General features: G+C 40.2%; 1 protein-coding gene across 2 annotated transcripts in view; it reads left to right on the forward strand.

The window, feature by feature from the left end:
• Nucleotides 1-26,408, forward strand: part of amn (amnion associated transmembrane protein) — a 53,547-nt gene extending 27,139 nt beyond the window's left edge. Inside the window, exons 9-14 of one of the 2 annotated variants that reach the window (XM_087989479.1) lie at nucleotides 3,366-3,448; nucleotides 5,497-5,683; nucleotides 16,595-16,763; nucleotides 18,830-18,947; nucleotides 25,169-25,282; nucleotides 26,075-26,408. In XM_087989479.1, the coding sequence (XP_087845605.1) occupies nucleotides 3,366-3,448; nucleotides 5,497-5,683; nucleotides 16,595-16,763; nucleotides 18,830-18,947; nucleotides 25,169-25,273 (662 nt within the window). In that variant the 3' untranslated portion in view covers nucleotides 25,274-25,282; nucleotides 26,075-26,408. Of the gene's footprint in view, nucleotides 1-3,365; nucleotides 3,449-5,496; nucleotides 5,684-16,594; nucleotides 16,764-18,829; nucleotides 18,948-25,168 lie in introns of both variants that reach the window. The other variant, XM_043698472.2, reaches the window with a different exon arrangement.
• The last annotated feature ends 317 nt before the right edge of the window (nucleotides 26,409-26,725 follow it).

The raw sequence follows: 26,725 nt of genomic DNA on the forward strand, positions 1-26,725 counted from the left end.
ATGAATATTTGCATCAGTATTTACTGTGGAAAAGGATATGGAAGATATAGACTGTAGGGAAATAGATGGTGACATCTTGCAAAATGTCCAGATTACAGAGGAGGAAGTGCTGGATGTCTTTAAACGGTTAAAGGTGGATAAATCTCCAGGACCTGATCAGGTGTACCCGAGAATTCTGTGGGAAGCTAGAGAAGTGATTGCTGGGCCTCTTGCTGAGATATTTGTATCATTGATCGTCACAGGTGAGATGCCGGAAGACTGGAGGTTGGCAAACGTGGTGCCACTGTTGAAGAAAGGCAGTAAAGACAAGCCAGGAACTATAGCCCAGTGAGCCTGGCGTCGGTGGTGGGCAAGTTGTTGGAGAGAATCCTGAGGGACAGGATGTACATGTATTTGGAAAGGCAAGGACTGATTCGGGATAGTCAACATGGCTTTGTGTGTGGGAAATCATGTCTCACAAACTTGATTGAGTTTTTTGAAGAAGTAACAAAGAAGATTGATGAGGGCAGAGTTGTAGATGTGATCTCTATGGACTTCAGTAAGGCGTTCGACAAGGTTCCCCATGGGAGACTGATTAGCAAGGTCAGATCTCATGGAATACAGGGTGAACTAGCCATTTGGATACAGAACTGACTCAAAAGTAGAAGACAGAGGGTGGTGGTGGAGGGTTGTTTTTCAGACTGGAGGCCTGTGACCAGTGGAATGCCATAAGGATCGGTGCTGAGCCCTCTACTTTTTATCATTTACATAAATGATTTGGATGCAAGCATAAGAGGTACAGTTAGTAAGTTTGCAGATGACACCAAAATTGGAGATGTAGTGGACAGCGAAGAGGATTACCTCAGACTACAACAGGATCTGGACCAGATGGGCCAATGGGCAGAGAAGTGGCAGATGGAGTTTAATTCAGATAAATGCAAGGTGCTGCATTTTGGGAAAGCAAATCTTAGCAGGACTTATACACTTAATGGTAAGGTCCTAGGGAGTGTTGCTGAACAATGAGATCTTGGAGTGCAAGTTCATAGCTCCTTGAAAGTGGAGTCGCAGATAGATAGGATAGTCAAGAAGGCATTTGGTATGCTTTCCTCTATTGGTCAGAGCATTGAGTACAGGAGTTGGGAGGTCATGTTGTGGCTGTATAGGATATTGGTTAGGCCACTGTTGGAATATTGCGTGCAATTCTGGTCTCCTTCCTATCGGAAAGATGTTGTGAAACTTGAAAGGGTTCAGAAAAGATTTACAAGGATATTGCCAGGGTTGGAGGATTTGAGCTACAGGGAGAGGCTGAACAGGCTGGAGCTGTTTTCCCTGGAGTGTCGGAGGACCTTATAGAGGTTTACAAAATTATGAGGGGCATGGATAGGATAAATAGACAAAGTCTTTTCCCTGGGGTAGGGGAGTCCAGAACTAGAGGGCATAGGTTTAGGGTGAGAGGGGAAAGATATAAAAGAGACCTATGGGGCAACGTTTTCACGCAGAGGGTGGTACGTGTATGGAATGAGCTGCCAGAGGATGTGATGGAGGCTGGTACAATTGCAACATTTAAGAGGTATTTGGATGGGTATATGAATAGGAAGGGTTTGGAGGGATATGGGCCGGGTGCTGGCAGGTGGGACTAGATTGGGTTGGGATATCTGGTTGGCATGGACGGGTTGGACCGAAGGGTCTGTTTCCATGCTGTACATATCTATGACTTATAAGACACATATAGCCTCTCGAAGTGGGACTGTTAGTTTAGTGACAAATTGGAAAGCGTTTATATTTCAGTGAGCAATTGAATTAACCGCCAATTAATTAAAATCTAGTTTGTTTGTTATTACAAACCTTTCAATTATGAATCAACAAAGAGCCCCTAACCCGCAAGGTTTTGATCTATGCCAAATTACCAATAGTAAACAGATAAAACACTGTGCGCCACCCAGTGGTACCTTATGTATTGAAATATGTTCACTCCCTGCACCATTCAAAACTTAAATTTGGTAATCTTCTGGAAAAAAAACGAAAAATCAAATAATATCCAGGCCAATTTGAGAAAATCTGGGAAAATCCTCTTCAACCTATTGAAAAGAAACTATTCTCAAGTAACTTATCTTTTCCTGTACGACCCTATCTGAATTTTACTCATCCCCAAATTTAATGATTAGCTTGCAAATTAAGTAAAGAGTTTGCTTTCAAAAGGAATTTAAGTATGTATGTGTTCCCAGGGTGTAATGCCCATGAACTACCAAATGTATGAATAAAGATTCAAATGGAACATCAAGTCTGTATGTTCAGGAATAAAATAAAAACAAGGTGCTGTAAAAACTCAGCTGTTTTTCTCTCTCCATAGATGCTGCCAGACCCATTGAGTTTCTCCAGCACTTTTCAGATGTTCAGCACCTACAATACTGTAGTTTGCAACATTACAACTTCAACAGTACTTATTGATTTCATTTGGGGTACCTTTTGAATGTGGAAGATGTTAGAAGTTCATTTGTTTTTGTTTATTATGGAATACAGGACCATAATCCAGCTTTATTACTGGACAAAAAAAAACCACAGTGGCCAACTTAGTCCTATCAGATCCCAAAAAACGTAACAAAGGAAATAACCAATCATTCGGTTTAGTGATTTTGGTCAAGGGAGAAATGTTGATGAGGACAACAGGAACCATCCTAGTCTTTGAATAGATCTTTAAATCATCTGCTACACAACTGAGAAAGCAGAAAGGATCTCAATTTGAAGACTCACCTAAATAACAGTATTATTGAAAGTACAGCAATCACTCAGTATTGCATGGAGCTGTCAGCCTCGATTATGTGCTGAAATCCTGGAGTGGTGTTTGAACCAAGTACTTTCTAACTCTGAGGGGAGTATGAAACTGAGCTGACACAGACACACAACTTATTAAATGATATCTATTGTGTAGCAGCACAATATCAGGACACAAAATTCATCTGCTGTCACAAATCTCTAAGGATATATTTACATTACCATGCCGGAATTCAGTTTTGCTTCCTAGTAATGTTATTATTTCAGTGTAAGTACAAACTGAATCTGGTACCACAGCCTGACTTGATGAATATATGCTCCCTATACCCTGGATTCAAAAGGAGGTCCTGACATCTAATTTGTGCTTCACAAATCTAATATCAGCAAACTTCAGATTGAAACATCATAAAAGCCAGTAAGAAGCAAGTCTAAAATTGTTATCCAACATCCAACAATAGTAAACTGGAGGCAAATTTATCACATGTACCTAATGTTTGAGATTTACAACATTATTAAAATTACTGATTACAGTGAATTAATAATTAGTTTTGCAGTCATGATTTTTTCAAAAGGTTGGATCAATAACTAATTAGTACTGTCACATTGAATTTCAGGTGCCATTATTTATCTAGAATATGGTCCAGAATTTGATCGAGAATCATACCGGGCCCATCTTATTGACTCGTTCCTTGGCTTGGTATGTTGTCTCCAATTCTCACAGTATTACATTGCTTTTTTATCAAATAAAGAAATAAAGCTAGCCCAGCAACATTAGTCAAATATTTTCAAATACTGTTTTCTCTCTTTACTCCAGTCTTTCTTTCAGCCTTATTCAAGGATTTTAAAAACAAGATTTCATGCATTAATACTTATTATTATTACAGAATTAATCTCTATAATACTTATTACGACCTACTGGAGCAATGTGTTGTAAATCAGGCTTCTTTATTCCTGGACTTGTAAGAAAGTTAAATTTTTTAAGATACCCATAATATTCCAATTTGGCAGACATTGAGACTAAGATGCATAGAATGCACAGAGCACGTTTCTGAACTAAACTGAATGACTTGTTACAAGTTTGACTATAGCTACAGGTAAACAAAGATAAACAGTGTGCAGATAATACTATTAACTAAAACTCTAATCCACTTATAAACTTCTGCCTCACTCACTCACTTTCTCTCTGTCACACACAAGCATGCGCTCCCATGCATGTACGTACACACATATTGGCGAAGGAAGAAGAAAGGAAAATCAGTACAGTGGTTTTTGCTTCCTGATTGTGATGTTAAGATGATCGTTTGGCCAGCCAGGTCTTTGGTGTTCAGTTTTCTTCTTCTGGAAGTTTCTGCTGATCTTTAAGAAATATAGAGCAAATAATTCATTGGAAAATGTCTCTGGTTTATCAATTGGAATGTCACATCTCACAGTAACTGCTGCAGGAAGGGTAACTAGTTTTCTTCAAGATTAAACTGAGTTTTTTACTGCAAAGAACAGGCAGCTTTCTGCTGGGGAGCACAATACACACTTCTGTCTGTCTTTGTCTGCCCGTATCTCTGTTTCTCATTTCCAGTTCCAGTTCCAAGCTGTTGAATGAGAACCAACCATATTCACTTGTAGATAACTCTCCGATTCTTGAGTACCTGCACATTGTGGAAAAATAGAGTTCACAGCAAATATTCCGTTCCTTGCTGTGAAATTATGCAACCATCCTGGTAATTTTTTTATTTAAAAGTAATTCTTTCTCATTGTAGACCACAATGTCTAAAGGTATAAAAGTAAAATGACATGTCCTTACATACTCGCCCAGTCATATTTCATTTGAACCTTCAAGATTGTAACTTTCTTACAAAGATCAGTGAAGCTTGACTCTTTATACTGTGTGATTTTCCATTCCTAAAGCACCCTTCACCACATGCTATTACCTGAGTGTGCTTTCTTCATTTATAAGCACAAGAGGTAAGTATCTGTCAGTTTTATAAAGTTGACATCTTTGCAATGACAAATGGAAATGGCAGTGATGTGACTGTTATTGTTGTCTCTTTCCATGCTGTGTCCTGTTAATGAAAAGGCCATGGTCTTTGGGTGCTGAATCAGTGACTTAATAATTTTATATCTTGTCACTGTGGACTCAATCAAAGTCAGATCATAAAATTTACTTTTCAGTTCAAGAGTAGCATTTTTTTTAATGGCAGGGAATGGTTGTGCAGCATGTTCATCCATGTAGTAATTTTGGCAGCAAATGTAGTCTTAGTTGGTTATGACTGATGCCAGTGACCATCTCTGAACCTTCTTGTGAAGTGTGTATACAAAACTTGTATCATGATAAAAGTGCATACTGAGTACAGGTGCACAATCCTTTATCCGAAATGCTCGGGATCAGCTGATTTTCGGAATTCCGAATTTTTTCGAATTTCAGAATAAGTGGCAATTTGATGGTGAAATTTTAAAAAAATCTTTCCAAAGAATAGACTTGCTGTGAGTAAAACAGGCCCTGAAGCAAAATTGAGGCCTGCCACTGCTGGGCCACACCCCCACATGTCACATCTGAGTGACACGCATCGAGTGGGTGTCGACTTGGGTTAACTGTTTGCACGCCAAACAACCTTGTTAATATGAAAAAAAATTCACTAAAAAAACCTTCCGACTTTGGAGCTTTTTGGATTTCGGGATTTTGGATAAAAGGTTGTCTACCTGTATTTTCATGCTGTCATGCAGCTGAAAGTTTGCTTTCATGTTTATTAGGACAAATACCAAGGTGTGCAGATATCTGTGACAAAGGTTTACAAGAAGCAGCTTTCAAAGAAAACCCTCCTGGTCGATGCTGCTCCACATATTCAAATTGTATTAATTGATAATGAGACTGAGTTGGCAACAGGAACACTTGCAGCTGCACTGGCACTTGATATTATGGAGGATATCATTTCCCGAGGTAACTACATATCAACCTCTGATTAAATAATCCTGCCCCTGAGATACTTCATGGAAATCCTGAAGTCAACCTGTGCTGTTCCTGTAACATATCTGGGCTGTGCTGTTGATCTGGACTGCATATTTGTATCTTTCAATCTTTCTGATAACCATCTAAAGAAATGGGTAGTGAAAACATTAAACAAAAAAAAACTGGGAAAATGCAGCAGGCTTGGGTGCATCTGCAAAGTGAAACAGTCATGTTTAGGATCAATTACCTTCTGTCAATATCCCCAGTACTTTGCTTCGGTATCAGTGAGTAAAGGTTTGGTTTGAACCAATTGATTGCTTTGTTTCACAGTTAGGGTAACCTACAAAGGATTGGCTATGCAACATTCACACAGGGAGGGGATGGGTGTGGGCCATCCATATGGCCAGCCACATCAGTGATAGCCAGCATTGTCCAATCCATTGGAGTTGAGATGGAGGAGCATAACTGACCTTTGCTGGTTAGCTGCTGCTGCCTCTGTTTATAGACTGACTTGTCATGACGTTGAGAGGCAAGTGCCAGTGGTTGTGGTGCAATGCTCGAGTCACATGTCTGCCAAGGTGTAGATTTAGGCACAGTGTGTAAGCTTTCACAGGGGAGTGTGAGACTTGATGCAGTCTAAATGTGGGAGAATAAAGTGAGGCAATGAAACTGTTAGAAGGCAATTTGAAGGAGGGGTTAATGAATTCAGCATTGCATGAGGTTAGTAGTTGGTTTCTAAGGATATGAGGCTGAACTTTTCAGTATAAATCGCGAAATGCGAGTTAGTATTGTTATGAAGATGTAAGTGTACTGTACCTTGAAGAAAGTTAAAAGCTAGCAGAAATACCTGACAGCACCAAATGCTCTGAACAAGATATAATGTAACCTTTTGGTCCAGCAGCTAGTGTAGCTCATTGCCTGAGACAAAATCAAATTTGAATTAGGCCAATCAGTTTAAATTATACCCCCCCAAAATACTAAATCCAATCAAGTTTGAATTGAGTATATTGACAATATTACAGGCCAATGACACAATCCAATGCTTTGGGTGTATAAGACCAGGAAAAACTGAACAGTTGGGAGGAGAACTGCCAACTACATCCCACTGATGTAGACTGCTAGTCAGAACTCACTGAGAGGTAGCTGTCCAGAGAGGAGTTTGCACAGAAAAAAACATTGACACCAACCTGGCGAGCAAATCTGCAAAGAGATTTGATAGCCGGCTGGTTTTGAAATTTGAATTTTTCAGTAAATCTTAGTTGGGGGAGTTTATCAGACTGGTATTATAGAAGGGAAAGTAAAAGATAGGATAGAAGAAGTGTTGTAAATAGTTGTTAATTATTTATTCTCTGTTACACTTTCAAAAATAAAGTTGTTAATTTGTACTTTAAATAATTCTTGCCTCTCAAATTTTCACAGATTACTGCATGGGATAAATCTTTTCCGTGTTGCAGGTTTAAATTAAGCAGGAGGGTTTACCTTGTTGTTGTGGTTCTGTTCGCCGAGCTGGAAATTTGTGGTGCAGATATTTCGACCCCTGTCTAGGTGACATCCTCAGCGCTTGGGATCCCCCTGTGATCTTTTCTCTGGCATTTATAGTGGTTTGTCTCTGCCGCTTCCGGTTGTCAGTTCCAGCTGTCCGCTGTAGTGGCCGGTATATTGGGTCCACAAGGTTTACCTTGTGTCATAAAGGTTTGGAGGCTCATTGTCAGGATTTGAACTGGTTTAGACACATTTGAATAGATTTAGGGGTACAAAAATCCCAGTAGATTTAAACACAGCATTACAGCTGTGTTGAGGAGGATATTCCTGGAAATACATCCAGGGAAGCTATTTGGATGGAACTGAGAAATAAGAAGGGGATGATCACCTTATTGGGATTGTATTATAGACCACCTAATAGTCAGAGGGAAATTGAGAAACAAACTTGTAAGGAGATCTCAGCTATCTGTAAGAATAATAAGGTGGTTATGGTAGGGGATTTTAACTTTCCAAGCATAGACTAGGAATACCATAGTCTTAAGGGTTTAGATGGAGAGGAATTTGTTAAATGTGTACAAGAAAATTTTCTGATTCAGTATGTGGATGTACCTACTACAGAAGGTGCAAAAATTGACCTTCTCTTGGGAAATAATACAGGGCAGGTGACTGAGGTGTCAGTGGGGGAGCACTTTGGGGCCAATGACCATAATTCTATTAGATTTAAAATAGTAATGGAAAAGGATAGGCCAGATCTAAAAGTTGAAGTTCTAAATTGGAGAAAGGCCAATTTTGACAGTATTAGGCAAAAACTTTCAAAAGCTGATTGGGGGCAGATTTTCGCAGCAAAGGGACGGCTGGAAAATGGGAAGCCTTCAGAAATGAGATAACGAGAGTCCAGAGAAAGTATGTTCCTGTTAGGGTGAAAGGAAAGGCTGGTAGGTATAGGGAATGCTGGATGACTAAAGAAATTGAGGGTTTGGTTAAGAAAAAGAAGAAAGCATATGTCAGGTATAGACAGGATAGATCGAGTGAATCCTTAGAAGAGTATAAAGGCAGTAGGAGTATACTTAAGAGGGAAATCAGGAGGGCAAAAAGGGGACATGAGATAGCTTTGGCTAATACAATTAAGGAGAATTAAGATGTTGCCAGGGTTGGAGGATCTGAGCTATGGGGAGAGGTTGAACAGGCTGGGGCTGTTTTCCTTGGAGCATTGGAGGCTGAGGGGTGACCTTATAGAGGTTTACAAAATTATGAGGGACATGGATAGGGTAAATAGACAAAGTATTTTCCCTGGGGTGGGGGAGTCCGGAACCCGAGGGCATAGGTTTAGGGTGAGAGGGGAAAGATATAAAAGGGACCTAAGGGGCAAGATTTTCATGAAGAGGGTGGTACAGGTATGGAATGAGCTGCCAGTGTAAGTGGTGGAGGCTGGTACAATTGCAACATTTAAAAGTCATTTGGATTTGGAGGGATATGGGCTATGTGCTGCCAAGTGGGTCTAGATTGGGTTGGGATATCAGGTTGGCATGGATGGGTTGGACCAAAGCGTCTGTTTCCATGCTGTACATCTCTATGACTCTTTGACCTGCAGGTTAGTCCTAGATCTTTAAATAAAATATAAGTGAAGCAATTTGCAACTATACAAAACGCTGGCCACACTTGGAATATTGTGTACAGTTCTGGTCCCCATATTTCGGGAAGGATTTGGAAGCATTGGAAAAGGTGCAGAGGAGATTTACCAGAATGTTGCCTGGTCTGGAGGGAAGGTCTTATGAGGAAAGGCTGAGAGTCTTGGGTCTGTTCTCATTGGAAAGAAGAAAGCTAAGAGGGGATTTGATAGAGACAAACAAGATGATACAAGACATACAAGGATTAGACAGTGAAAGTCTTTTTCCTAGGATGGTGATGTCAGCTTGTACGAGGGGGCATAACTACAAATTGAGGGGTGATAGATTTAAGACAGATGTCATAAGCAGGTTCTTTATGCAGTGAGTGGTAAGGGCGTGGAATGCCCTGCATGCTAATGTGGTCAATTCAGTCACATTAGGGAGATTTAAACAATCCTTAGATAAGCACATGGGTGATTTTGGGATAGTGTAGGAGGACGAGTTGAGAATAGTTCACAGGTCGGCGCAACACCGAGGGCCTGTTCTGCGTTCTGTTTGTTTAATTTCGGTGAATTGTGGTTGACTAAATTAAAAGTGAGAGAAATGACTCTTAAAATTGCTAAAGAGGTTCTGGAATTTGAAGATGATTCTCAAATTTGCCAAAAAAGGTTTAGAAGGAAAGAAAAAGGCCATACTTCTTTAATTAGCAAATAAGTTAGATTTGGGTTTAACTAAGGACAAAAATAAAGCTGAAATTGTAAGGGAGTTACGCAAGTACTTAGGTGTGTCAGAGAAACAGACAAGTACAATGGAGATAGAAAAACATAAATTACAATTGAAGAAAATGGAGTTAGAAGATAAACAAAGAGAGAGAGGAGAGAAAGAGAGAGAGGAAAAAGAGAGAGAGAAAGTTCTTGGCTGAGCAAAGAGAGAGAGAAGAAAGGGAGAAAGAAAGAGAGAGAAGAAAGGGAGAGAGAAAGAGAGAGAGAAAAAAACAAAGAGAGAGAAGGTTCTTAACTGAGCAAAAAGTCAGAGAATTTGAACTTGAGAAGTAGTGACCTAGTCAGCCAAGTCAAGTTATTAGGATGGAGATTAAAAGAGAAGGTAATTATATATATATATATATATATATATATAAATATGTCAAACTCGGCCACATTTTGATGAGAAAGGTGTTGAAGCCTTCTTTATTTCATTGGCTGGGCAGATAGAGTGTTCTGAGGATTTTTGGGTAATGCTAGTTCAGGCTAAACAGGTAAGGAGAGCTAGTGAGGTATTTGACGCACTGCCAGGTGAGGTGTCAAGAGATTATGAAGAGGTTAAACAGGTTATTTTAAGTGCTTATGAATTGGTACCAGAATCAGTAAGACAGTGGTGCAGAAATACAAAGAAGGAACCAGGTCAGACTTATGTTGAGTTCAAAAGAATTAAACATAGTCATTTTGATCGATGGGTACGTGCTTTGAAAATAGATAGGACCTTGAGGCTTTAAGAGAGATTATTCTGCTGGAGGAGATTAAAAACTCACTTCCAGAAATGGTAAGAATTCACATGGAGGAAAAGAAAGTTCAGAAAGTGAGAAGGGCAGCAGAATTAGCAGATGAGTACATGTTGGTGCATAAGGCAAGCTTTCAGCCAGAATTTCGTCCTGTGGGAGATGGAAGTTGGGAGAAGGGAAGATCCTGCACTACAAAACCAAGAGTAAAGTGCACTGGTAAGAATTTACCACAGGATAAAAAAGAAGCCAAGAGGGTGGACAGGAGGTGAAAGGCCTCATGTGTTTTCACTGTAATGGAGTGCGACACGGAAAATTACAGAAGGGCACTGGGAAAAAGTGCCTTCACTGCCAGAAAGTGGGACACGTAAAGTCACAGTGCTGAAGGTTAAAGAAAGGCACTGTGGGAAAACATGTGGTAAAAGAAGCTAAGCCACTGGCATTAGTGAAGGTAGTAAAGGAGACCCCAAGAAGAGCCGAGGAGCTGCAAGAGAGTGCACAGCCTAGGCAGGGGCTGGGTATGGAGTTAGTACCTGATCTCTACAAAGAATTCACTTCTGTAGGTGAAGTTTAGTGAGAAAGAACAGGGGGACAAGGACAAGAAGTTATAATTTTGAGAGATACAGGATCTAACTGATAGTAAGGGATTAGCGAATACGCACTCTTTCTGATCAGTTACCCGAGAGTGTGGTAATTTGTGGGATAAGTGGACAGAAATTTAGCATTCCCCTATGTAAGATCAGGTTGGAGTGCCAGCTCAAGACTGGGGAAGTTACAGTGGGAGTGATTGACAGAGTGTCAGTTCCAGGAATTCAGTTTGTTCTTGGGAATGATTTGGCAGGATCCAAGGAAGGAGTGACACCCCTTGTTGTGGAGAACCCCAAGGAAGACCAAGAAACTGAGGAATTAAATCAGAAATATTCTGATATTTTCCCAGACTGTGTAGTAACCAGATCCCACTATCATAAGTCACAGCACAAAGTGAAAAGTGAAGAGAAAGATGAAAGGAGTTGAGGTTCATTAGCGGATATCCTGTTTGACATAATGGTGCAGAAAACCCTGAACAGGCAGAGGGTCAGACAGAAGTGTTTAGTCCTGAAAGGCTAAGGGACTTGCAAAAGCAAGACAAAACAATAAAAGATGTATATGTGGATGTGTACTCCAAAAAGAAGGCAGAGAATATTCCTGAGAGTTATTATCTGAAAGATAGAATCCTAAGATGGAAATGGAGACCACGGCAGGTTAGTGCAGAGGAGAAAAGGCTGAAGTGTACCAGATTGTGTTGCCAGTAGCACACAGACAGGAGGCGTTACGGGTAGCACAACAAGGGGTGTCACTCCTACCTTGGACCCTGCCAAATCCTCTGAAAGACTCAGACTAAGGTACATTTTTATTGGCTTATAATGCACAAGGATGTGGTTAATTTTTGATGTACGTGCCACACATGCCAAATGGTAGTTAAGCCACAGGTGGTAATAAAACCTTTGTTGCCAATGCCCACATTTGAAGAACCTTTCACACGGGTTATAATTGATTGTGTGGGTCCCCTCCCGAGAACTAAAAGTGGGAACCAATCCTTGTTAACCATAATGGGTGTATCTAGCAGATTTCTGGAGGCAATTCCATTACGGAGTATCAAGGCAAAAAGGGCAGTAGAGGAGTTAGTAGCTTTCTTCACACGGTATGGGCTACCCAGAGAGATTCAGTCAGACCAAGAGTCAAATTTTACTGCTAGGCTGTTTAAGGAGGTTGTGGATAGCTTAGATATACAGCACTTTAAATCCATTGCGTATCATCATGCATCCCAGGGAGCTTTAGAAAGTTGGCATCAGACCTTGAAGACCATGTTGAGACCATGCTGTTAGGATTACTCAAATGATTGGAATAAAGATATACCATTCGTATTGTTTGCCATTGGAGATGCCCCAAATGAATCTACTCAGTTCACTCCCTTTGAGTTAATATTCTGGCATGAAGTGAGTGGCCTTTTGAAATTAATTATAGAAAAATTGACAGGACCAAAGTTGGAGATCTTACACTTAGATTATGTATCAGAGCTGAGGGAGAGACTAAATAGAGTAGGTGAGTTAGCTAAACAGCACCTAAAAAGGGCACAGTATAGAATGAAGCAGGTGGCAGATAAAAGCTCTGAGACTCTGACGTTTTCCCGAGGAGATGACTTGTTAGTACTGTTATCAGTGATAGGGGATCCCTTCAAAGCCAAGTGTAGTGGTCCCTAACAAATTGAGAAAAAGTTGAGTCAGGTGAACTATCTAGTAAAGATGTCAGATAGCAAAAAAAGTATCAGTTATGTCATGTGAACATGTTGACACTATTATACTAGAGAGAAAGAACTGGAGAAACAGGTGTTAGTTACTGCGCCGCAGAGTGAGGAATCAAATCCAGATAATGTGGATTTTGATGTGCCTCAAAATAGATTAAAAAATGAAGAAGTCCTTCAGGAGTGGGACAGGTTAGTAAGCTATATATCTCAGGAGTAAAGAACACAGTTGCAAGATTTGTTACTGCAGTATAAGGACATATTTAAGAATCAGATGGGGAAGACTAATGCTATTGTACATGAAGTAGACATAGAGAATACTGCTCCAAAAAAAAACCCTATCGGCTTAATCCTCTCAAAGCCAGACAGGTCCAGATGGAGGTGGAGGCCATGCTCGATGAGGACATCATCAAACCAAGCCAGAGCGAGTGGATTGTCTTAGTTCCCAAACTGGACAGGACTCAATGATTCTGCGTAGATTATTGGAAGGTCAACGTTGTTACAAAATCAGACTCATATCCAATTCCTAGATTGGAGCACAGTATCAAGAAAGTTGGAAAAGCCAGTTACATCACCAAGTGGGACTTGAAGTGTGGTTACTGGCAGGTACCTTTATCAGAGACAGCGAAAAATGTCTGCATTTGTAACTCCAACTGGGCTATATCAATTTAAAGTGATGCCCTTTGGAATGAAGAACACACCCGCCACATTCCATGAACAGGGTTGTGGCTGGGTTAACAAATGTGCAGTCTATTTGGATGATGTAGTGATCTTTAGTAAGTCCTGGAAAGATCCATGGTACAGTTGGCAGAGCTCTTTGAATGACTACGAGAATCAAAACTGGTGACAAACGTAAATAAAACTGAATTCGCGAAAGCAGAGGTTACATTCTTTGGACATAACATCGGTCATGGAAGGTTGACCCCATGGAATGCAAAGACGAAGGCCATCGAGGAATCTCTAAGACAAACCTCAAAGAAAGAGGTACTTCGATTCTTAGGATTCAGCAGATTCTATCGGAAGTTTGTTCCAAACTTCAGCAGTGTAGTGGCACCGTTAACCAATTTGCCAAAGAAGAACAGAAAGTTTCAGTGGACAGAACAAAACCAGGAGGCATTCAAGCATTTGTAAGCAATATTAACCACCAAATCAGTTTTAGCTACACCAAACATTTCAAAACCTTTTAAAGTTGCCATCGATGCTAGTGACATTGGAGTTGGGGCTGTACTCCTACAGAAAGATGAGGATGGGATTGAACTGCCAGTTGGTTACTTTTCGAAGAAGGTCAACATCCACCAGAGGAAATACTCAACAATCGAAGAACTATTGAGTTTGGTACTGGTCTTATAACATTTTCATGTATATGTCATGAACAATGTGTCGGAGATGGTTATGGTCACGAACCACAATCTGCTTACATTCTCAGAGTACTTCAAAGATAAGAATATAAGACTATATCATTGGAGTCTTATGATACAGACTTTTAATTTAAAAATCGTACATGTTGCGGATCGTGAGAATGTAATTGCAGATGTGTTATTGCAGATTTAACTGATAAATACAAATATAACATCTAAATATAAATATAACATTAAATAAATATAAGGTTTTATATATATATAGTCATATGGAAAGAAGTAAAGATGAACTTAGATTAAAGTTATTTGTATGTTAAAGTAATGTGTTTAAAGAACAGAAAAAGGACTGAAGTCATCTTTTCATTATGATGGTTCATCTTTTCTTAAGGGGGAAGGTATTATGAAGATGTAGGTGTACTGTACTTTTAAGAAAGTTAAAAGCTATCAGAGCTACCTGACAGCACCAAGTGTTCTGAACAAGATATAATGTGACACGTGATCCAGCAGCTAGGGTAGCTGGTTGCCTGGAGACAGAAACAAATGTGAATTCGGCCAATCAGTTTAAATTATATCCCTTCCCCCCCAAAAAAAAACAAACTCCAATCAAGTTTGAATTTAGAATATTGACAATAATAAAAGCCAATGACATAATCCAATGCTTTTGGGGTATAAGACCAGGAAAAAATGAGCAGTTGAGAGCTAGTATTGTAGAAGGGAAAGTAAAAGATAGGTAAGAGGAAGGAGTTGTAAATAGTTGTTATTTAATTATTTTCTGTTATACTTTAAGAAATAATGTTGTTAATTTGTACTTTAAATAGTTCTGGCCTCTTGAATTTTCACAGATTACTGCACGGGATAAATCTTTTCCGTGTTGCTATTTAAATTAAGCAGGAGGGTTTACCCCATTTTGTAAAAGTATATAGCTGAAAATGTGTTGCTGGAAAAGCGCAGCAGGTCAGGCAGCATCCAAGGAGCAGGAGAATCGACGTTTCGGGCATGAGCCCTTCTTCAGGAATGAGGAAAGTGTGCCAAGCTGGCTAAGATAAAAGGTAGGGAGGAGGGACTTGAGGAAGGGGTGTTGGAAATGCGATAGATGGAAGGAGGTAAAGGTGAGGGTGATAGCCTGGAGTGGGGATGGGGGCGGAGAGGTCAGGTTAGGAAGGTGGTGCTGAGTTTGAGGGTTGGGACTGAGACAAGGTGGGGGGAGGGGAAATGAGGAAACTGGAGAAATCTGAGTTCATCCCTTGTGTTTGGAGGGTTCCTAGGCGGAAGATGAGGTGCTCTTCCTCCAGCCGTCGTGTTGCTATGGTCTGGCGATGGAGGAGTCCAAGGACCTGCATGTCCTTGATGGAGTGGGAGGGGTTGTTGAAGTGTTGAGCCACGGGGTGGTTGGGTTGATTGGTCCAGGTGTCCCAGAGGTGTTCTCTGAAACGTTCCGCAAGTAGGCAGCCTGTGGAGAAATATGAGTTCATCCCTTGTGGTGGAGAAATCTGAGTTCCTGAAGAAGGGCTCATGCCCGAAACGTCGATTCTCCTGCTCCTTGGATGCTGCCTGACCTGCTGCGTTTTTCCAGCAACACATTTTCAGCTCTGATCTCCAGCATCTGCAGTCCTCACTTTCTCCCGTAAAAGTATATACCCTAGCTTTGGAAACCTGAGCTCATCACGTGAATCATAGAATCCCTATAGTGTGGAAGCAGGCCATTTGACCCATCAGGTCCACACTGACTCTCTGAAGAGCATCCTATCCAGACCCCCTATCCTATCCCTTTAACTTTGCATTCTTCATGGCTAATCCACCTAACCAACACAATCCTGGACACTGTATCAGTTTATCATTGCCAATCCACCTAACCTGCGCATCTTTGGACTGTGGGAAGAAACTGGACCACCCAAAGCAAGCTCACACAAACAGAGGGAAAATGTGCAAACTCCATGCAGACTGTTGCGCAAGGGTGGAATCAAACCCAGGTCCCTGGCACTGTGAGGGAGCAGTGCTGACCACTGAGCCACTGTGACATGCCATATCTGCCACTTAGTACTTTCTCAGAGAAGTGAATGGACAATGTTTGGGTTTCCTGACTCCTGAGGCAATGTCAGAGGAGTATGGGTGACAAGGTAGACTGGCCAGAGGGTCTATCTCCTTTTGCTGGAACATAGGCCCTGTTCTCCACATCATTCTTATGCCACCTCACTCTCAACCTTACTCCTCATGTATCTGTCTATTCTGCCTCATACCAGCAGCACTCACTCTGCCATGTCCCTATCAGCAGTGCTAGGCACATGTGAACTTGATGTCCTGCTGAGTTGGGAAGCCATTGTACTGTGTACTTACTGCTGTAATACATATTGTTTCCATTCAATTTAACAGACAGCTCAAAGTTTGTGCCATTATTACGAACAGGCACAAATTAATCGCACTTTAAGATCCCTACACTCAATTACCAGCTTCATCTAATCACCTGACTTTATTTTAATGACCCTGAATACTCCACAACGTTAAGAAAGAACAGTTTTATTCTTCAATCATTGCTGTGGAAAAACAAAGAGTGTAACCTCTCAAAATGTGGTGCACCTTTCCCAACACAATCCCAAAATGTTTATTCTTGTAGTCAAAAAGGAACAATGCATTTCAAAAGTAAAATACTGTTCTGACTGTGCCTGGTGTGTTTGAATGCAGGGGCCATATTGGGAATCACAAATGCTAAACTTCAGGAAAGCACCATCAGTGAACAACAGGAGGAGAGAAATATGAATGATGGAGAGATCATGGGGATGGTGGTCGGTGTTTCCATTACTGTCCTGTTATTTGGAAGCTTGTTATACCTCATCATTTTGGAAAGAATAAGGTGAAATGAAATTCTTATGGAATAGCAGAAATTTACAAATGTTCAATTTGAATTCAGGAAAAAATATTGTGCTGTCGCCATTAGATTGCTTTTAACAAAGCATTCAAAAACTTCTAAATGTTATCACATTTGGGGTAGAATTTGCACTTCTTAGGCTAAACCAGAAGTCGCATTCGGTCAGGTTATAGTCCACCAGGTTTATTTGAAATCACAAGCTTTCGAAGCGTTGTTCTTATATCACTTCACCTGATGAAGGAGTAGCGCGCCATAACCTGGTGTCATGTGACTTCTGACTTTGTCCACCCGAATCCAACACCGGCACCTCCACATCATAGACCAAACCAGGTGGAATCAGCCAAACTAGTGAAAAACAGGTGATTGCTCTGCTATTTCTGTTGACAGAAAAGTAATATCTTCTAAAATGTATGTCCTGATGGTTGCACTGGAGGTCAATGTTAGGGGCAGGGGCTTACAGTTGTTTTAATGCCTGAGTGTGTTGGAACTGAATGTGTATACATTATTGATGTTCACTGGCTGATGTGAAAATTCAGTGTCCATAGTTCTTCCAAGCAAACTCTTCTCCAAATGTGTTCCTCATTCATTTGTCTTGAATTCTCCCTCTGCTTTTGGGTAACTTGATGATGCCTCAAAGCTCTGTGTTATGTTTGCTGCAATTCGCACCTTTCACTTCCAAAAATTAACAAATATGAAAACTTTCAAATATGATGACCTTATTTTAATTGGAATTCTTTCCAACCTTGTTACTTTTAGGACGATCCTTGAAGAGACTTGTTTTAGGAGTAGAATGTGTTCTAACCAGTGTCTCTACAGATTGTAATGCTATTCAAAATGGTGGTTTGGGAGATAATTAACCTGCTCATGTTGTTGAAATGCTGTCTGGTGCAGCCTGCATAGTTTACATGGTGACATTTGTGAGCAATTTTATATATTCTTTAAACAATTTTAAAAAAACTTTTAATGGATGTTAATTTTAACTTAAGATGGATCTAAAATTTCTGAAAAGTTGATAGATCAACTCAGCAAAGTAGCTCCCACTTTAATAGGGTTTCAATCTGGCAACTGGCCAACTGGGGTGTAGGGGAAAATGAAATTGGTCCCATAACAATTATTTCATCACCATTATTCAGTGACTTACTGGATTGTACCCCACAGTCATAGAGCCATAGTGTCATACAGCATGGAAACAGACCCTTCTGTTCAACTAGTCCACACTGACCACGTTCCCAAACTAAACTAGTCTCACTTTGCATTTAGCCTATATCCCTCCGAACCTTTGCAATTCATGTAATTATCCAAATATCTTTTAAATGTTGGAACTGCATCTACCATTTCCTCTGTAGTTTATTCCAGTTCATGAATGACTCTCTATGGAAAAGACTCTTGCTATTCAGCTGATCTAAGTCCCCCATGATTTTATAAACTTCAATAAGGTCATCTCTCATCTTCCAACGCCCCAGTGAAACAAGTCCCAGCCTATCCAGTCTACTTTTAGAATTCAAAGCCTCCGTTTCTGGCAACATGATGGTGAATCTTTTCTGAACGTTCTCCAAATTAATTATATCCTTCCTATAGCAGGGTGACCAGAAATGCACACAGTACTCCCGAAGAGGCCTCACCAACATCCTGTACAACCTCATCATGAAATCCCAACTCCTGCATTCAAATGTCTGAGCAATGAAGGCAAGCGTCCTTTAAATTGCAAGGTCTAGACGTTGAACACAGATGAGGAATTGTTTGTCCAACGCAGTCTTATCTCATTGGAGGGAGATTTTTGTAAGCTCTTGTAAAGTACAGTAGTCACTGCTTCTTTACCAGAACGCAATTGTCAGGCACCAATCTAAGTGCACCAGCGTGCATCCGAATACAGCAGTTGGCTTCTTGCTGTGACTTGGTTGGCTGATGGGCAGGCATTGAGCACAATGCAGCAGCTCAAATCTCTGCTCCCATCTATGTCCAATTGCCATGATGTCATGATTTTGCCCTCGTGATTTTGAATATTGCATCTTAAGGCAATAACAAACAAAATCTGATGATTTCTTCTACAGAATCATGGTTCCATTATGCCTCATCTGTTTAAATAAATATTTTAAGTTTGACAATGAAGAAACTATTGAAAACGGCTTCAGCAATTTGATGTTTGATTCACCAACCAACCTGCCGCAAGTAAGTCTCTAAAAATCTGATCCTTTCCATTGTGAATAGTAAAGGATATTTGAAGGATGCTCCAAGCTTTAACCAAATAAGCTGTGAAGGAGAACAGTATTTCATTAACAAGCTGAGTCTTCACATGTACTTGTTTCAAGCTAGTTCTTAAATGGGGAGTTTCCTCAGAGTATGAGACAGGATACTAGAGATCATTACAAAAGATCAGAAAAAAACAGTTTAGTTGTTGGGGAAGTGAAGAAGAAAGCTGTAACCCTGTATTTCCCAAGGCCAATCCACCTAAACTGCATATCTTTGGACCAATCTCCCTTTCTTCCTGTAACTCTGCACATGTGTTCCTATTTAATTAATCATTCAGTACCGTCTTGAGTGCCTCAGTTGGACCAACTTCCACCATGCTTCCAAACAGTGCATTCCATCCCCTAACTACTTGTTGAAAGAGAAAGATTTTTCTCATCGAGCATTTGCTTCTTTTGCAAAATACTTTCAAACTAGTTCTTGGTCCATTTACAGGTGGGAGCAGGTTCTGTCTGATCCACTCTGAAATGAGCCCTCGTGATTTTGAAAACGTCAATTCCATCTCCTCTTCGCCTTCCTCTTTTCGATGGAAACAGTCCCAACTTCTCCAATGTTTCCTCTTAACTAAACTGTCTCAATGCTGGATCCATTCTTGTAATCCTCTGCTGCAAACTCCCCAGTGAGTTCTCATTCATCCTTCCTTTATCATAGGCAGCTAGGCTTCCCTGCAACATGGCCTCACCTCTGAGCTAATTAAATTGTTGTCAGACATCTTTGTCCATCGACTGTTTAGGCAACGGTTGGGGGGGAGCCATAAAGATCCTTTGTTGGTCCTATCCCACCCACTTTCACTTGCTACTGCAAAAGCTCATGAAAATTTAATGGGAACTAATTCATTGCTTTTTCATTATGAAATGTGACGTATATTTCAAAATTAATTGTCTATGTAAATTAATAATTCATGCCTGAAACCAATTTATGGACATTTTCACATTATAAATATTAATACTTAAGCGAACATGTTTATCTTGAAAGTTTCTGAAATTTTATTAAAATCATCACAGTACTTTTCTTCCGAAAAGCTAATATTTATAGCAAAACTAACAGAAAAATAAATGTTGCTTATAAAATGACATTGTTATTGCTTTTGCTTCTGATGACTTGTACCCCACAAAGGGAGTTGTTCCAGTTGTGTGATGTGAAGCAAATGGTGGTGATGACAATTCTGGCCTTTTCTCTATTGTGGCCTTAGCCATGATAGTGTACATCAGAGATAAACATTGTGGGTCAGGCCGAGGACGCTTGCAGATTACCAGTGTCCCACAAGCTACATGCTGAAAACAACAAATCTAATACTATTACCGTTATCAATTCCCAACTTCTGAATTTCAGTGAAGTCATTGTTTGCCTGAGACAAGAACATCACACCCTGACAAAATTTTGCTCATTAAATAGGTGGTAATGCAAGGTTGGTGAGAAGATGGTGTCACACTGCAGTCACCCTCAGCCCTCACACCTCCTGTTCTCGTTTAGGATTAATTTAGTTCTCGGCAGGTGACTGCCTGACTAAATGTATCTCAGCAACACTGGTATTTGACAGTGGGTTTGCATGATATTCATGATTGATGTAGATGAGAATTTGAGAGAGATGATAAGTAAGGTTGTGGATTAGATAAAGATTAGCTGGGGATAGGGGTGGCAGTGAGCAGCAAGATATTAGGTTACAGGAGAATATAATTGCATTGTCAGATGAACAGATCTGAGCAGATGGGAATGAAATATGATAAACCTGATAAATAAGAGCTAATGTATTTTGGAAGAAGGAACAAGACAAGACAGCACTCAATGAAAAACAAGGCACTAGAAAGCTCAGCGGAACAGAGGGATCTTGAGGTGCTTGTTCAAAGATCCCTCAAGATGGTAAGACAGGTTAATAAAGTAGTTAAGGAAGCATATGGGGCACTTCCCTTTATCAGTCATGGCACAGATCATAAGCACAGGGAGATTATGTTGGAGCTGAACAGAACTTTGGTTGGGCCACAGCTGGAGTACTGCGTGCAGTTCTGGTAACCGGACTATAGGAAGAATGTGACTTCTTTGGATGGGGGTGAAAAGGAAATGTTGACCAAGATATTATCTGGGATGGTGGATTTCAGTTTTGACGAGAAGCTAGAAAAACTCAGGTTGTCTTCTTTAGAGCAGAGGAAGTTGAGGGGAGATCTGATTGAGGTGTATGAGATTATGAAGATGAATAGAAAGCAACCGTTCCGTATTGCTATTGAACAGTCACCTTCAGGAAACCTATTGAGAAATTTTAAAAATTATCAGAGTTTTGACAGAGCAGGCTGAAAGAAACTATTTGTTCTGCCAAATTGATATTCCCACAAGTGGGAAGTTGTGTGTGGACCCTGTGGAGATTGGAGAGGTGCTAAACGAGTATTTCTCATTGGTTTTCACTCAGGAAAAGAAGAATATTGTAGAGGAGAAGAATGAGATATGAGTTGTTAGACTAGAAAGGATCAAGGTTAGTAAGGAAAATGTGTTATCAATTCTAGAAGGAGTGAACAGATGGGACAGATGGGATTTATCTGAGGATTCTCTGGGAAGCTAGGGAGGAGATGGCGGAGACTTTGGCTTTGATTTTTGAGTCATCATTGTCAACAGGTTTAGTACCAGAGGACTGAAGAATTGCAAATGTTGTGGCCTTGTTCAAAAAGGGCAGTAGAGGTAACCCAGATAATTATAGACCTGTTGTAGGAAAAGTTTTGAAAGGATTATAAAAGATAGGATTTAAAATAATCTAGCAAGCAACAATTTGAAGTCAGATAGTCAACAAAGTTTCGTCAAAGGCAAGTCATATCTCACAAACCTCACTAAGTTTTTTGAGAAGGTGACCAAGCATGTAGATGAGAGTAGGGCAGTTGACATGGTATACATGAACGTCAGTAAAGCTTCGATAAGGCTGTTGGAGAAAATGCAGAGGCATGGGATTGAGGGTGATTTAGCAGTTTGGATTAGAAACAGGCTTTCTGAAAGAAGTGGTGGTTGATGGAAAATATTCAGCCTGGAGTCCGGTTCTCATTGGAAAGAAGGAAGCTAAGAGGGGATTTGATAGAGACATACAAGATTAGATTACAGTGTGGAAACAGGCCCTTCGGCCCAACAAGTCCACACCGACCCGCCGAAGCGCAACCCACCCATGCCCCTACATTTACCCCTATACCCAACACTACGGGCAATTTAGCATGGCCACTTCACCTGACCTGCACATCTTTGGACTGTGGGAGGAAACCGGAGCACCCGGAGGAAACCCACGCAGACACGGGGAGAATGTGCAAACTCCACACAGTCAGTCGCCTGAGGCGGGAATTGAACCCAGGTCTCTGGCGCTGTGAGGCAACAGTGCTAACCACTGTGCCACCGTGCCGCCCATGGTGATCAGAGGATTAGATAGGGTAGACAGTGGAAGTCTTTTTCCTAGGATGGTGACATCAGCATGTACGAGGGGGCATAACTACAAATTGAGACGTGATAGATTTAAGACAGATGTCAGAGGCAGGTTCTTTGCTCAGAGAGTGGTAAGGGCATGGAATGCCCTGCCTGCCAATGTAGCTAGCTCAGCCACATTAGGGAGATTTAAATAATCCTTGGATAAATACATGGATGATGATGGAATAGTGTAGGGGAATGAGCTTAGCTTAGTTCACAGGTTGGCGCAACATCGAAGGCCGAAGGGCCTTTTCTGTGCTGTATTTTCTATGTTCTAACCAAAGCAACCAAAGAAGATATACTGAAAACAATTTGCATCAGAGTTAAAGGAGAAAAGAGAATCTTTTCCAAACAGAGCATTGTCAAGTTCTGGAATGCACTACAAGAATGGAAGCATTGGATTCTGTTTCAGGCTCACCAGGCAGCCCCTGTCCTTGATTTGATTTATTTATTGTCACATGTACTGAAATACAGTGAAAAGCTTTGTTTACCAACAGTACAGGCAGATCATAGTAAGCAAGGACATACAGGTCATAGGTTGAACAAAAACTTAGAGGTATAAATTTACATCACACAGTGTGTGCACTAGGCAAGATCAACATTAGCAAGATCAGCATTATTTGAATTTAGAGAGTCCATTCATCAATCTAATAACAGCTGGGAAGAGATTATTCCTGAACCTGGTGTTTAAGCTTCTGTATCTTCTCCCTGATGGAAGATATTTACTGGGGTGATCATTACTGGGGTGCAATGGGTCTTAAATGATGTTGGTCGCCTTTCCGCAGCGGTGAGCCATGTAAATGGAGTCCCCCATTTTTTTGTAGTTATGTCACCATTGTGTTACCAGACTATAGGGGGCTGCTCTCTCATTACAGAAAAGCAACTGATTGTGATTTAACCTGACAGCCAACAGACCTCAGGCAAGGGAAGAGGGTGAAAAGAAGAGTCCTTCATGGAAACCTCAAACTGGTGATGGGAATTGAACCTACGCTGTTGGCATCACACTGCTCTGTAAACCAACAATCCAGTCAACTGAGTGGAGTTCATGGATGGGGGGTTGGCTTCTGTGATGGTCTGGGCACACAACCTTCTGTAATTTCTTACGGTCCTGGGAAGAGCACTTGCTGAACCAGGCCATTATGCAACCAGACTGAATGCTTCAATGGTCTATCTATAGAAGTTAGTGAGGGTCTTTATGGACATGCTAAATTTTCTGAGTCACCTGAGGAAGAAGGGCACATTGTTGTGCCTTCTTGTGTTGTTGGCTATCATCACGCTAAGGAACTTGTGGCTCTCACCCTCTCAACCTCAGTTCCATTGATGTAGATGGGACGGTGTTCTCCTCGTTTTTTTCTGAAGTCAATGATCAATTCTTTAGTTTTGTTGACAGTGAGAGAGAGTTTATTCTCATTGCACCATGACATCAGGCCCTCTAACTCCTTTCTGTATTCTGACTCATCATTGTTAGATATCTGTCTTACTGTGGTGGTGTTGTCAGCAAACGTGTAGGTGTCTGCACAGTGTCTTCATTGAGGGCCTTGTACAATGGTTGCTTCCAATATGTGTGCTTCATGGTAGAGACCAAATGACTACAACAGATCAAGAAGGATATTTGTCAGTGATTGCATTTCAATCCAACCAGATTGTATAGGAGAACTTTAATAGGAGAACTAGATGTGTAATTGATGATAACAAATTTGCATGATTTAGAATGTGGGAATAAATTGAACAGCTGTTTAAAAGAGCTAGCACAGGTGCAATGGTTGAATGGCCTCTTCTTGTGCTGTAAGATTGTATGAACATAGAAATTAGGAACTGAAGTACATCACTCAGTCCTTCAAACCTGCTCCACCATTCAATAAGATCATGGCATTCAGAATTCCTCATTCCCATCTATCGCCGATAACCTTACCTTCTTGTTGGGAAGGGAATCCATCCATCTCCATCTTAAGGATATTCATTGAGGCAGAGTCCCAAGAAAGAAAGGAATTCCCTTCATCTCTATCCTAAGTGATTCTGAATTTGCAGCTGTGTGAACATGTTCCTTGGAGGGAACATAACCTCCCAGCTTCTACCCTTCAGAATTGTGTAGGTTTCATTGAGATCACCTTCTAGAGCTTATTACCTAATTTATTTGGTTTCTTATCTTGGATACCCCCCTCAACCCAGGGACTAATCTGTGAATATTCACCGTATTGCCTCCAATGCAAATATATCCTTCCTTAGTTAGGGAGACCAAATCTGTGTACAGTACATCACATGCGGTCTCACCAAAGACCTGCTGCACTTTTCCAGCAACACATTTTCAGACCTGTACAATTACGGTGTACTTTCTTATACTTGTAGTACAATCACCTGCAATAAATGTGAGAAACAAAATGTAACAGCACAGATTGCAGTCCCTCCTGTTCTGTCTGGCACAGGCTCTAGCACAGCTGAAGATCAGGAGATTAGTGTGGTCTGGCCTGTGATTCAGTTGCATTATAGGATAACTCAACTCGTGTTAGTTTTTCTTTTGCATGTGTGTAATATTATCAGAGGCTTTGAAACCAACTGAACTAAGGCAAGTAGAAGATAAATCCAGGACTCAAGATAAATATTTTAGAGCACTGCAATAGAAACGGGCATGTCAACATTTATTCAGTAGCCCAATGATAATAGTCAACATGTACATGGGTAGCCTGATTCAGATTAACTTCTTTGTGTTTTTTTAGGATTTTAATGGTGCCTGTTCTGGAGGACAAGCAATAAATTTTGTCGCAAGTCAAAATTTCACTAACCCAGCCTTTGAGCAACACTTTGGTGAACAAGATTGTTAAAACTTATCGGTACATATGTCTGTTTGTAATATTCGAAAATCCAAGGAAATTTGCAAGTAGTCATTTTTCATCTTCACCAACCACTCATATGAGGGAAATGTATGGGTTAACCACAAACATAGAAAATTTTATTAACTTCATTTTCAATCTTTGCTCAGTTAAAGTTTTCTTGGCAATGTGCATGGTTAGGGTATTCAATGATATCTAAAAGTATGTATTTTTCCAAAATATTTTTAAAAAGCCTTAACATTTTGCTCTTCAATCCACTGACATCAGTTCAGTTAAGCATTACCTGTTAGAAACTCTATCTTGCCATTGCCAAGAAAATCTCATGAACATACAATATGCTGTCTCCCTTCTGTCTGATGCTAAATATTGGCTTCCAGTCTTACTAATTCACTTAATTGAATTTTAGACTGAACTAAGAAAAATAATTAACAAAAGAAAACATTAACAGATTGATAGCAACAATGGTTAAAAAAAAACGGAATGACATGCTAATTTGGAAAGGCAAAAGGAAGAGCAGCAAAGGATATTTTTTGATGGATAACTAAACTGACAGAAACTGGGTTAACTTTTCATTTATCTTGCAATCACTATAATGAATCCTTTTAGTCTTGCAGCTGGATTATGAGGATTAGATGTCAGTTAACTGACTTTAATTCTTCTGATGGTCAGGCTCAGTCCATATTCAGCTTCTGTTATGATTAAATTGTCAGACTAACAGAGACAAATGTCTCTTTTCCACAGAGAAGGCCACCAGACATTTATTACAATCTCATTTCTGTTATTTTGATTCAGGGTAACGTGGCGGGTAAGCAATGAAGCTTTTCCTTTGGAACATGAACAGACATTTTAGCATTGCTTTAATTATGTTTGATTATTTGATGTAAATTTTATCAAATGTAGATGGCTACCTACACTGAGATGTGCAAATAAGTATCTGTTTATGGTGCCCTGTCTTCAGAAATAAACCAGTGATTACAGAGACAGATATATAGATGGATAATAATTTTATGACTTCCATTTTAATGTCAGTCCCTTTTGTCTTCGTGTGTATTAAATGCATTTTATTTTGAACTAATGTTTTTAAGCAATGGTTAAAATAAAATTATGATTGATGCTTCCTGAGAAATGTGTTATTTTACATTTTTTACTTCCCTGAGTAGTTTTATAATTCATTATCCTATTTTTAGATACTGATGGAAAATTGTAAAAGTTATAAACCCACTATATAAGCTGTTGTCTTTGTGCAGTTTAAAATGTTAATGTAATTGGTCACTATCTTTAGTAAAAAAACCTAAGCTCCTTATTCCATCAGATGAAGCCATTAATGTCCATCTGATTTTTCTCTTGTCATCATTTGTAAGGGTTGGGCCAATTACTGAGACGAACACTGTAATGATTTGCCATTGCCTTCTGCAGGATGGAGGTGACCAGGAAACTCACCCA

The sequence above is a fragment of the Chiloscyllium plagiosum genome, unplaced genomic scaffold (assembly GCF_037043375.1).
Source record: "Chiloscyllium plagiosum isolate Xiang-an unplaced genomic scaffold, Cpla_swu_hap1 HiC_scaffold_8, whole genome shotgun sequence".
Classification (NCBI taxonomy): Eukaryota; Metazoa; Chordata; class Chondrichthyes; order Orectolobiformes; family Hemiscylliidae; genus Chiloscyllium; species Chiloscyllium plagiosum.